Raw genomic sequence first — 12,112 nt, 5'->3', positions numbered from 1 at the left:
CCGCCACTGAGTTCGACATTGTCAATGTATCCTACTTTCTAGATCCAGGTCAGCTGTTGCGTTTTTAAAATGCGTGCAAGATTGTCAGAACATTAGCAAGCGGATCTCCGATAAGAACTACAATACCCACAGGACCTTCTGTTGGCGGAAGAGGACGCATAGCATGATGCAACTCCTCAGCCTTTAGTGATATTTAAAGTCAATATTTATAAATGTTCTGTACATTCATTATATTTATTTTGATAGGAAATCTGTGCGTTTTGAATAGAAAGAGCATACCATGGTACGGGACAGAAACATTCTAATACCACTTTTTTTTCCTTCTTAAATTTAAAAAGGAAAATTTTTACATAAAAATATGTAGCTAAACTGACATTCCACCACTCTGCTCATTGCTTTTAAGCTCAAGTAGATGTCTTTGTTTAATCTCAAAGGAATGTTCCGGGTTCAAGTTAATATACAAGTTAAGCTCAATCAACAGCATTAGGGGCATATTGTTGATAACCACAAAAACATTTTTTGACATGCCCCTCCTTTTCTTTAAAAAAAAAAAAAAGAAAAAAGAAGCAAAAATCAAGGTTACAGTGAGGCACTTACAATGGAAGTGAATGGGGCCAATTTTTTAACGTTAAAATACTCACTTTTTCAAAAGTATAGCCACAACACATAAAGGATACGTGTGTAAACATGATTTTAGTGTGATAAAATAAACTGTGTAAAGTTATAGCCAATTTTACAACTTTGTTACCATGACGATGTAGTATCAACAAACCCTAAAAAAACAACAACATTTTAACAACTTTATAGCTCAAATAATACACAAGTTTTAACAAAATAATTCATGTAAGTGCTTTTATAAAATTATACGCTTAACATTTTCTGTGTTTAAACCCTCCAAAAATTGGCCCCATTCACTTCTATTTTCCCCATTCACTTTCATTGTAAGTTCCTCACTGTAACCTCGATTTTTGCTTTTTTTTAAAGAAAAGGGACTTGAAATAAATTTTTTGTGGTAATCAACACTATGCTACAAATGCTGTTGATTGAGCTTAACTTGTACTGAACCAGGAACGTTCCTTTAATTTGTAGTTTATTCGGGATTTACATCAGTCAGGCAAACTTGCTTTAAAGAGCTGTAACAGCACCTTATATATCACACTACATTAGCCTATACATTTAAAATATGCAACAAAAAAGAAAGAAAAGTTCTGTTATCACTTTTTCATTCATTTAGATTTTATTTTTCTTATTTTAAAGATCACTGAGGAATCCCACTTCTTGCTTGACCAGGTGTTAAAATTACATTCAAAGAAAGTACAGAAGATTGACAAAGAAAATTAAAAGTTTAGTGGTGAATAAAAGACAACTAGCCCTAGTGTTATTCTGTAGATAGTACAAAGCAGGATCTTGTTCCTAACCAGTGTTGGGTGTAATCCAAGTAATTATTAACTGCAATCTAATAAATTTTTTAGTAAAAAAAAAAAAAAAAAAAAGGTAGTTTAATGCATTACATTTGAATTTGTTGTAATCAAATTACAGTTACCAACTTTCAATTCATTTAATTACTTTAAAGTACATTATAGGGTTATGTTTATTTCTGATATACTATTTACATTATGTAACGAGTCATTGTGAAGATGAAATGTGAGGTTCTGCATGTTTGACGTGTGTAACAATGAACAAGAAATATAGACATTATTTTGAATTTGTTGAGTAGAAAAATGTTTTAGAAAGTGTCTGTCATGTGTATTTCGTTGATTCATGTTTTTCATGTATTTTATTTTGAAATTATAGTTCCTGTTTCATGTCATGTGGTTCCCTTGTCATGTGATTTCATGTTTTCCTCCATGTTCATGTGTCTTGTTATCTTGTTTAGAGTTCTTTGTGTTCATTGGTTATCCTTGTGATGTGTTCTCCCATGTTCATCTATTTAACCCTAATGTTTTCCATTGTCCATTGTCAGGTATTGTTGTATGTAACTTTGGTTGTGAATTCAAGTTTATGGCAAGTCAAGTTTATGTCAAAGTCAAGCTCATGTCAAGTCAAGTTTATGTTTCGTTCACGTTTGTAGTTAGGTTTTATTGGATCACACTTTTGTTAGTAAAATTGCACTCAGGTTCTTCACTCCATCGTCATTGTCTTTGTCATTGCCAGTGCCAGCTAATGTTACAGAATACCTGAACGACAAAAATGAACCCAGCAATCCAACTCCTATGCCTACATCAGGGGAATCGTCCCCTGGAGGATTACATGGAGGACTTTTGCACTCTGGCATGCCAGGTGGACTTTAATGAGGTTGCCCTCAAAGACATTTTTCGTTTGGACTGATTGAGTCTCTCTTTGCTGATGCCAGGCAGTCAGAGTACCCACAGCCTGGCTCAATATATCGACCTCGCCCTGCAGATTATTGGTTCCACGTTCACTGTGGGGGAGGCGGATGACGAGCCAGAGTTCCACGTCATGGCCGGCGAGCCAGAGTTCCACGTCATGGCCGGCGAGCCAGAGTTCCACGTCATGGTCGCTGAGCTAGCGCCATCTTTTGCCCCAGATCCTCAGCCTGCTCCATGCCACGTCACAGCCACACCTGAGCCTGCTCCATGCCACGTCACAGCCACGCCTGAGCCTGCTCCATGCCACGCCAGTGCCAAGCCTGAGCCTGCTCCATGCCACGCCAGAGCCACGCCTGAGCCTGCTCCATGCCACGCCAGAGCCACGCCTGAGCCTGCTCCATGCCACGCCAGAGCCACGCCTGAGCCGGCTCCATGCCACACCAGAGCCACGCCTGAGCCGGCTCCATGCCACGCCAGAGCCACGCCTGAGCCTGCTCCATGCCATGCCAGAGACACGCCTGAGCCTGCTCCATGCCACGCCAGAGCCATGCCTGAGCCTGCTCCATGCCACGCCAGAGCCACATCTGAGCTATTGGACCTGGAGATGGTTCCCACCCTTGTACCCACCCAATGGACGCTTCTTCACGATCAGACGAGGGGAACTTCCGATCCTCCGAATTTGCCTAGAACCTCCAAGCCTTGGACTCCGCCTTGGTTCTCCAAGCCCTCAGTTTCACCTTGGCTCTATGTCCTTTCGGCTCCACCATGGTCCTTTGGCCAATCGGCTTCTCCGGGGTCCCTTGTCCCTCCAGCTCTGCCTTGGTCAGTTGGTCACCTGGCTCCACCTGAGCTCTCCAATCCCACAGCTACGCTTCGTCAATCCGAGCCTGCGGCTCCACCGGGGACCTCCTTCCCTACAGCTCCGCCTTGGTCCTCAGTCCCACTGGCTCCGCCTCTGTCCTCCGATCCCTCAGCTCCACCTCGGTCTTCCGAGCCTTGGGCGCTACCTCGGTTCTCCGAACCTCCGGCTCCACCATGGTCCTTCGAGCCATCGGCTACTCTCCGGGCACCAAGTTCCCTGGTGTTGCCCCTCAAGTCTCTCACGGCTCTGCCCCTCGAGCCTCTCAGGGCCCCACTTTACATTGACTATGCCAGGCCACGCCCCACGCCATGTCTTGCCTAGCCACGCTTCAAGACCCCCCCACACACACACACAGAACTTTGGGTTAATGCCATGTTTAATATGTTTTTTTCATGTGTTGGGGCGTCGGGAGCCGCTCCTTAGTGGGGGGGATATGTCATGTGAATTTTGTTGGTTCATGTTTTTCATGTCTTTTATTTTGAAATTCTAGTTCCTGTTTCATGTCATGTGGTTCCCTTGTCATGTGATTTCATGTTTCCCTCCATGTTCATGTGTCTTGTTTTCATTGGTTGATTGTCTTGTTTTTGTGTTTATTGGTTATCCTTGTCATGTGTTCTCCCATGTTCATGTATTTAACCCTCATGTTTTCCATTGTCAGGTATTGTTGTATGTAACTTTTGGTTGTGAATTCAAGTTTATGTTTGTGTTTCATTCACGTTTGTAGTTAGGGTTTATTGGATCTCACTTTTAATAAAATTGCACTTGGGTTCTTCACTCCATAGTCTTTGTCATTGCCAGCGCTAGCCATCATTACAGTATCTAAAATGTAACATAAGTTATGTGATTACCTTTTAATGAAGTAATTAAAGTAATCTGATTACAATTTAAGAGAAATAATTAGTCATTTGTAGTGGATTACTATTTTTAAGTAACCCACCCAAAACTGTATTACCTTCAGATGTCACACAAGCTCATCGTCATTCTTACTCTATGATGTACACACATGGACAGTTAAATTAGTTTATAACGGATACATTAACATACATAAACAAATTCCAACTTACAGTACAACTATATGAAAGTTACTGTAACCTAAGGGAGCAGGAAACATTTAGGATGTCAGACACAAGAAGAAATAGCTTAGATTAGAACAAAGAGCAAATAAACTTCTGTCTCTGCTTACCTTATTAAATTATAAATTTTAATTTTAAAAGTGTTATTTCCTTTCAAAACATCCCATAACACAAGCAACCAAAGTTTATAAGTTATTATAACAATCTGAGACTTGTGTTTTGAGAAGGTACAGTGATTTGGGTGGTGGAAAATGAGTTAGAAACAGACAGCAAGGTACGAGAATGACACCAGGTGCCTTATTATTTTCTGATGTCAGAAATCCAATTAAAATCCAACTGTCCATATGAAAGTCCATATTTGATCATGTTTTATGGGCACCTGAAATAAATTGCAAATTTATATCCTGTGTTACTTCTCAGCTCCAAGTCTATTTGGGACCTTAACCATGACTTAACACTGTGCATGTATTTATCTAGGTTATATTTTGGAGAATTGCTACAATAATTTGACACATCTGCACTGTGGACAACATGTAAGCTGAGAAACTACATCTACATCTACTTCAGAACATCCAAAGAAAAAATACAAAATTGAGACTGTCTGCGAAAACTGAAGAGGAGAACAAATCACAGTTTAATTTCTATTCCTTTTTACCAACCACATTAAATTGTGGATTTTAAAAGTAAATGTATATACAGTAATGTGTGGCATTGCTGCACAGCCAAAGTCCATCAACTTCTTTCTTTTTATTTGTACTTACTTTTACTACAGGACATTCATATTTTGCATTATTGGTTGCTTTGTCTGTGTTGTTTTTATTCATATTTTACATAATAATAACAATAATAATAATAATAATAATACATCTATTATTTAGTACTATATTTACGTTTTTTGTAAGAGATCGCACTACTAATTGAAAAATATTTAGATATTTGTAATCAAGCAGTTCTCAATTTAGACCTGCCGGCCTATATCTCATAATAAAAAGGAAAACCTTTATCATATTATAGGTCAAATATACGTTAATTAGCACTTCCTCTCTCAATATTTTGTTAAGTGTTTTAGTTCTGATATTGAGTTACTTTGTGAGAAAGGTTTGACATTATTTTATTGCTGAAATATGTTTACTACAGAGAGAAAAACCGAACAAGCTCTAGAATACCATATTACGACCACCATCGCTGGGGGGCGCTGTGATGTTTTTTGGACGCTTCACGCGGCCTCGCTCTGGTTGGTCAAAGACGGAGCGCGTCGTCCAATGACTGGAATGTCGCCCGTTTTCAAATCGACACGGATGCAAACACTCGCCCTGCTGATAGATCTGGTAAGAATGACTCTTTTATTTATTTTTTTTCCACCAAACGATTTGTTTGTTTGTTTAGAAATTATATATTGAGTCTGTTAGTTTTAAAAACACATTTTCTGAAATAGGCAGAAGTCAGGGGTTATATTATCATGTTGACAAAATTCGTTGCAGTTGTCAGTTATAAAGTGAGTTTCTTCTAGTATTTGAAATAATAGGTTATGTAATGTAAATAATTATAATTATTTTACAACTATTACCAGGCATTTAAAAAAATTTTTTTTTATTATTTTTTTAATTTATAGTTCATCTTGATTCCCTTTGTGGTAAATGTAATAGTTTGGTGATGAAATGTAGATCAGTATTCCAGGAATTAATTAAAAACGGGCCATACCTGACCCGTGTTGCTTCCTTTTGTAGCCAATCTTTTGCAACAAGCCTCTCATCCCGTTGTAAGATGTATTATTGTTGTCAGTAAGTAGGTTTCAGGAAGCCTCAAAATAATTTTCATAAATTTTTCCCCTCCTCCAGTGACACATCTGCTATTGAAATGGAGAGCTTTTTAAGGCGGAGGCTCGCCCAGGCCAGTGGCAACATTTTGGGTGGATCAGCTCTTCAGAAACCTGTTTCCTCTTGCCCCCCTATCAAATTGCCGGATCTGTGTTCTAGTTTCTATTCAATTGCAGATGAACCTTTTCCCCAGGTTTCTGGATTCCTTGATGACACTGTTGGTCCATCCTTTCTTTCAAACGAAGCAGGAACTGCGTTGAATTCCCCTGCATGCACACCATCAGAAAGTATAACAAAACATAAGGATGAAGGAGTTTTGGCAACACTACAAGTGACGACCGAGGACTCTGATAATAATTCCTCAAAGCTTGGAGCACACTGTCAGGCAGCGGATGGAAGCATGTCTACTAAACCAATACAGAATGATAAAGACATTAGCAGTGCAACAAAATTCAAAGCAGATGAGGAGGACTATAAAGATTTTACCCCTTGTGCCACAGAATCCAGTAAATCTTTAGAGAAATGTGATTTAATGAGTGTAGAGTTGAAGAACAGCACTTTTAATGTCACTCAAGACTTGAAAGAACAATCTGACTCTGCTATTAATGCAACTGTTGATCTACCAAATATTAGGGAGAGGAACAGTACCTTTGAGTCTGTCCCATCTCAAGAGCCCAGAGAGGGTTCCGAGTCTGGCCCTAAACTTAATTCAACAGTGGATATCGATGTCCCCATGATAAAGACTCAGTCAGGAAATACCACTGTTGACCTGGCCCAAACAAGTAACCCTAAAGTGGGGTCTGACCCCGGGGGTGATGCAACTGTGGATATTCTTAATCTGGACTGTACACATGATAAAGTGAATTCCCATGTTGATAACATTAGCTCCCCAAACACTACTACAGAACAGCCAAATGAGAAACTTGAAGGAACAATTAATATTCAGCAACATGAGCTGGACAAGGAGAAACCAGAGGGAAGCCTTAACGCTACTGAGGAAGATAAAACAAACTGTCCCATTACAAAGAATGCAGAGGAACCTAATTTGAAAGTGAATGTAACGCTTGATATTTTGGAGCAAACTGCCAGTGCTCCTCTTCACGCCTCTGGTGAGATTGTTCATTCAAGCTCTGCTGCTTTAAAGCCAGATGAGAATACTTTTACTAAAACTAATACAACCACTGACCTTACTCCCCCTGAAAATCCAGTTTCGAAAAATATCACTGTAGAAATAACACCCTCAAGCACAGAATTAACAGGCCAGGCTAATGATGGTTCTAACTCAGTTGTGGGTAATGCTAAATCAGACTCTAACAATAGAGAGACAGAAGTTGAGACAAGCATCGCTGCTTTTGTTTGCTCTGTTGAAGCTCCCGATGACTCTCCCGAGCTTAAAGCAGATGAACCCCTCAAAAACTCAGAGAGACCTGGATGTGCAGACAGAGAGTGTGTTCTCAACTCTGATATGGGAAACATCAGCAGAAACAGTATTTTTTCTCTGGATGATACCGTGGATATGAGAACTAGCTTCATGGTCACATCCACACCAATTGTCTTTGGCAAAGAATCCAGGTTTGAAATACTGAGAGACGTAAAGCCCACACCGATGAGGAAGAGGCTGTCTGTGATCAACAGCATTGAGGTACAATCAAATGATAGCCTTGTTGGTGTGAGCATTCATGATGGGACTCATGCTGTGCTGGTATCTGAGAACTCAAGCCAGAGTCAAAAGGTCTTGTCAAACTACACTTCAAGTAACAGTAAAACAGAGCCAGCAAATGAGAACAAACCTCCCATAAAACCTACAGCCAAAAGACAGCTTCCTCAACGTTCCTCTAAGCTCAGTTATCCAAAATCTTGTCTTCCACCATGGCCACAGTCATCCCTGCTCTCATCAGTAGCAGTAAGACCAAAGACTATCCAAGCACCACAGGTCCTGCATCAGTCCAACGTATCATCTGGTACTCTGCTTGGCAACAAGAAAATGTTACAACATAACAAGGGAAAGAACATTGGAGCTGCCAAGAACACAGTATCGACTAGCACTGTTAAGGTAGGAAACTGTAAAGCTTAATGCTTTATGCAGATGTGAGTCGGTTTAACTTTTTAAATCTTTTGCAAGCTTATTCATACTGCCACTTTGGCAGTAGGTTATTTGGTTTACAGATTTAAAATTTTTTCTTGTAAACAGACATCTGTGGTTTCTTCTGTGTCTGGATATAATTTCACTGCAGGTGAGTTACATAAATGAACAGATATATGATTTAAAATAAAAAATACAACTATGCATATGTAAGCAGTCATTTTGTTTTCAGTTTCAAGACATTCAAGCTCTGGTTTACCACAAATGAAACCATCAGGGCTACAGCCCCCAACTCGGAAAAGATTGGCCCTCAAGTCTGCCCAGATCACACAATCTTCTATAGAAACCATTCAGGCTCAGTCCAGTAATAAACCAACAGGAATACAAGGTACGTTTGACCATGACAGTTTTGTTTCCTGATGTCTATTTTATATCTGGGAATTTTTGTTAAATCAAGTTTACTGGTTTGATATTTTAGGTATGTACTCATAGTCATGTCAAAGGGATGTGCAAAACTACCAATTTTTATTATCGACTATGTGGTCGGTTGTTTGAATGAGTAGTCGACTAGTTGGTGTTAAGGATTATAATGTAGAATTAGGTCACGTGATTATCAGATTATCACTAATTATCAGACGTGTTTCTGAGGGATATATACGGCGCTAAGCGTAGCACTTCAACATGGTAACTAATGAATATTCAACAAAAAAAAGCTAAATAACTATAATATCTTATTGCACAAAAATATAAGTAATTAGAAAGGCTTCAATAAAGAATGACACAAAACCGCTTATGTGCATCCTGAATGCAGAATGACACGCTTTAATATAAACAGAGAGCTTGGAATTCTCAAGGTAAAATTGCATGTACACATCTAGTTCACGACATTGAGCAGTTTAACCTTTCTAACTTCAGTTAAAACTACTATTTATTTAAGCAGTGTCAGACTGAATCAACAAAATCTCTCTAAAGCACCTCAAAAATACAGGAACATTACTCAGAGCAGAGGATTTCATGTCCGACAGTGATCGTCTTGTATTGTGTTGTTGATGCAGCGCTTTGCTGTAACAGCAGCATATTAAAAGACTAAACCTTAAGCATTAAAGAGATGATACTTCTTGCAGAGGGTTTTACCGTGCTGACTATTATTCACTGTTCAGCACAGCAAGTTATCATCACGCAAAACATTCTCCAAGAAGTTGCGTCTCAATTAATTTGAGAATTGCATCTCCCATTTAAACCACCACAACTAAAAATATGAATGTAAGTAGTCAACCCCACTAATCGACTAGTAAGTTGTTGGATGACTAGTCGATTAGTCAACAACCGTAGCACATCCCTAGTCATGTCCTATGCTTACAAGACAATCATAGATACAGTTAATATGAAAATGAAGGGCACTATTTTTTTGATAATGCTCTGCAATTAAAAATAATGTTGTCTCTAATTTTATCTATGAAAGGTGTGAGGACGAGGAATTCACTCCTTCCCAGTCTGGGCCAAAAGCACATGAACAATGATGGTTTGCCTTTGGCAAAGAGAAAAAAAAATGGTGCGATCTCTTGTCCTTCTATTTCTAATGTACTTATTTTTAGCAAATAGAGAAATACAAAGTGTATTAGTGAGACTTTGTATATAACACACCTTGTATATAGGCTTTCAATACCTAAAAATCTACCAATGAAGGTCATAAGTGGATAGCCAACTAAAGTAGTAGTTTAATACTGAGTTTTAGGCATATTTTGTGGTCACAGTTATTGTACAAAACCAAAATGTGGATTCCTCAAAATAGCCACCCTTTGGTGGTCAAAATAGGCACACAGAAACTGAGCTTTCAGGTTACAAACATCAGCCGGAAAGCTCCCAAGGTGTTGTTCTTGCAACAATTTCCACATACTTGTCGGTAGTTTTCAAAGTCTTTTTTGTTCATTTTAGTTTCTTGCAAGGTTTATAAGAAAATGAGTAAGCTAATTGACTAGCTTATAATGGATTGAAATCTCTCTGAAGTACACAATGATTGCCATGCTGCATGGATGGACTTGTCATTAACTCTGATTTGTGCCGACAAGAATGGTGCATTTGGGTGCTCCTTTTCAAAGCCTTTTTAATTCATGCATGTAAAGGAGTTGTGTGTATGTGTGCATGCCGCCCCAATGAGCAACTTCACTCTTTTTGAAATTGAGATTTATAGGGTTCTACAAACTCGATTATAGGATGTTGTTTTTGCATCCATGCCCCAGTTAGAATTCATTGCCTTAATTATAGATAGCAATTTGACAGTTTTGTGCATTCATGACAAATACACTCACTGAGCACTTTATTAGGAACACCTTTACACCTGATTAATAATAATTCATAATTCATTAGATAATTAATGCAATTATCTAATCAGCCAATCATGTGGCAGCAGTGCAATGCATAAAATCATTCAGATACGGGTCAGGAGCTTCAGTTAATGTTCACAACAACCATCAGAATGGGGAAAAATGTGATGTGACAGGGATTTTGACATGGCATGATTGTTGGTGCCAGACGGGCTGGTTTGAGTGTTTCTATAACTGCTGATCTCCTGGGATTTTCACACACAACAGACTCTAGCGTTTACTCAGAATGATGCCAAAAACAAAAAACATCCAGTGAGCGGCAGTTCTGCAGACAGAAAATGATTGTTGATGAGAGAGGTCAACAGAGAATGGCCAGATTGGTTCAAGCTGACAGAAAGGCTACAGTAATTCAGATAACCACTCTGTACAATTGTAGTGAACAGAATAGCATCTCAGAATGCACAACACAACGAATCTAGAGATGGATGGGCTACAACTGCAGAAGACCACATTGGGCACTTTATTAGGGACAGTGTTCCTAATAAAGTGCTCCAGTGAGTAAATACTACTTTCTTTTGAGGATGAGCAATTGAGAAATCAGGGTGAGCTATTGCAACACAAATGTGTAGTTTGATTACCAAAACTAGTACCATCTCTAAATCTTTTCAGCATTTGTGCTTTGTGAAATGTTTTGGCTTGTCTGCTTTTGTATTCACAGTTCTGATATATTTCATGTCCGTTTGTATCTACAGCACCCAGTGCTCGGCCTGCAGTAGAAAATGATTCTGAGCAACCAGCTGAAGGAGCACATAAATCAGGTAAATTTTGGTGGAATTGCCATCATCATTTCTTATATTTTAAACCTTTCTAATCTTTTTAAACCCGTTTTCCTCCTAGACTGTGTTAATTGCTTGCAACATCAAGAAAAACTTGAGAGGTGCCTTCAAGAACTAGTGAGATTACGCTCAGGTATTCATTTTTTTTTTCTATATTGAAACATTGTCCTTTTTATCCCTTTTTAATAATCATGCCTTTTTTTTTTCTTTTTTTTTTTAATAGAGTGTAAGAACTGGGGACCACTGCAGGAAAAACTTGAGATGTGTTCAGAGGAAATTAAGAAAATTTAAGCAGGTGTTTATATTATGTCCACAAAATTTTCATTTATTTAATTTAGGTATTTCCTTTGTTTGTGAAATTTTTAATGTTTTTATGTCAATTGAATTGTTTATCCCACTGTTTAAACATCAGCGAACGCTGGAGAAAAAAAAAGGTTTGCTTGGTAACAAACATCATAAATACCCTGCAACTTTAATCTCTCTCTATCTCTCTCTCTGTCTGTCTGTCTGTCTGTCTGTCTGTCTGTCTGTCTGATTAAAAGAAAAAAAATGTACAAGGAAAAATTTGTATTTAACAGTTGTGGAAATTATATGCAGTTATATGCATTTATATATGCTTCTTAAAAGATGTGACACTGTTTATTAATAAAATTTACCCAATGTTTAAATATATTGAAGTTTCGTGTTCTTGATATATTACATTTCTCTCATATGGTTTATTGATTGAAGTTTGATAAATGACACTGTGAACCATTGTCCATTATGTCATCTGGGGGTTTAAAAGTAA

At 38.4% G+C, this 12,112-nt stretch overlaps 1 protein-coding gene across 2 annotated transcripts; it reads left to right on the top strand.

Moving 5' to 3' along the window:
* Positions 1–5,402: 5,402 nt before the first annotated feature.
* si:ch211-126c2.4 (uncharacterized) lies at positions 5,403–11,620 on the top strand. 2 transcript variants are annotated; one of them, XM_051649935.1, is made up of 8 exons: positions 5,403–5,593; positions 6,104–8,135; positions 8,274–8,316; positions 8,398–8,553; positions 9,628–9,717; positions 11,242–11,307; positions 11,387–11,458; positions 11,549–11,620. In XM_051649935.1, exons 2-8 carry the CDS (start codon positions 6,123–6,125, stop codon positions 11,614–11,616), a joined length of 2,508 nt encoding a protein of 835 aa, XP_051505895.1. In that variant the 5' UTR covers positions 5,403–5,593; positions 6,104–6,122; the 3' UTR covers positions 11,617–11,620. The 2 variants fall into 2 exon arrangements, with proteins under 2 accessions (XP_051505895.1, XP_051505896.1); XM_051649936.1 differs by lacking the exon at positions 9,628–9,717.
* The last annotated feature ends 492 nt before the right edge of the window (positions 11,621–12,112 follow it).

This window comes from Myxocyprinus asiaticus, chromosome 22 (genome assembly GCF_019703515.2).
Source record: "Myxocyprinus asiaticus isolate MX2 ecotype Aquarium Trade chromosome 22, UBuf_Myxa_2, whole genome shotgun sequence".
In the NCBI taxonomy this organism is placed as follows: domain Eukaryota; kingdom Metazoa; phylum Chordata; class Actinopteri; order Cypriniformes; family Catostomidae; genus Myxocyprinus; species Myxocyprinus asiaticus.
Note: the sequence above shows the minus strand (reverse complement) of the source record. Positions and strands in the feature narration are given on the sequence as shown.

Coding starts and splice junctions, on each gene's coding strand:
- si:ch211-126c2.4 (XM_051649935.1), top strand. CDS start 6,123: ATGGAGAGCTTTTTAAGGCGGAGGCTCGCCCAGGCCAGTGGCAACATT. Junction 8,136..8,273: donor TATCGACTAGCACTGTTAAG/GTAGGAAACTGT, acceptor TCTTGTAAACAG/ACATCTGTGGTTTCTTCTGT. Junction 11,459..11,548: donor ACTAGTGAGATTACGCTCAG/GTATTCATTTTT, acceptor TTTTTTTAATAG/AGTGTAAGAACTGGGGACCA.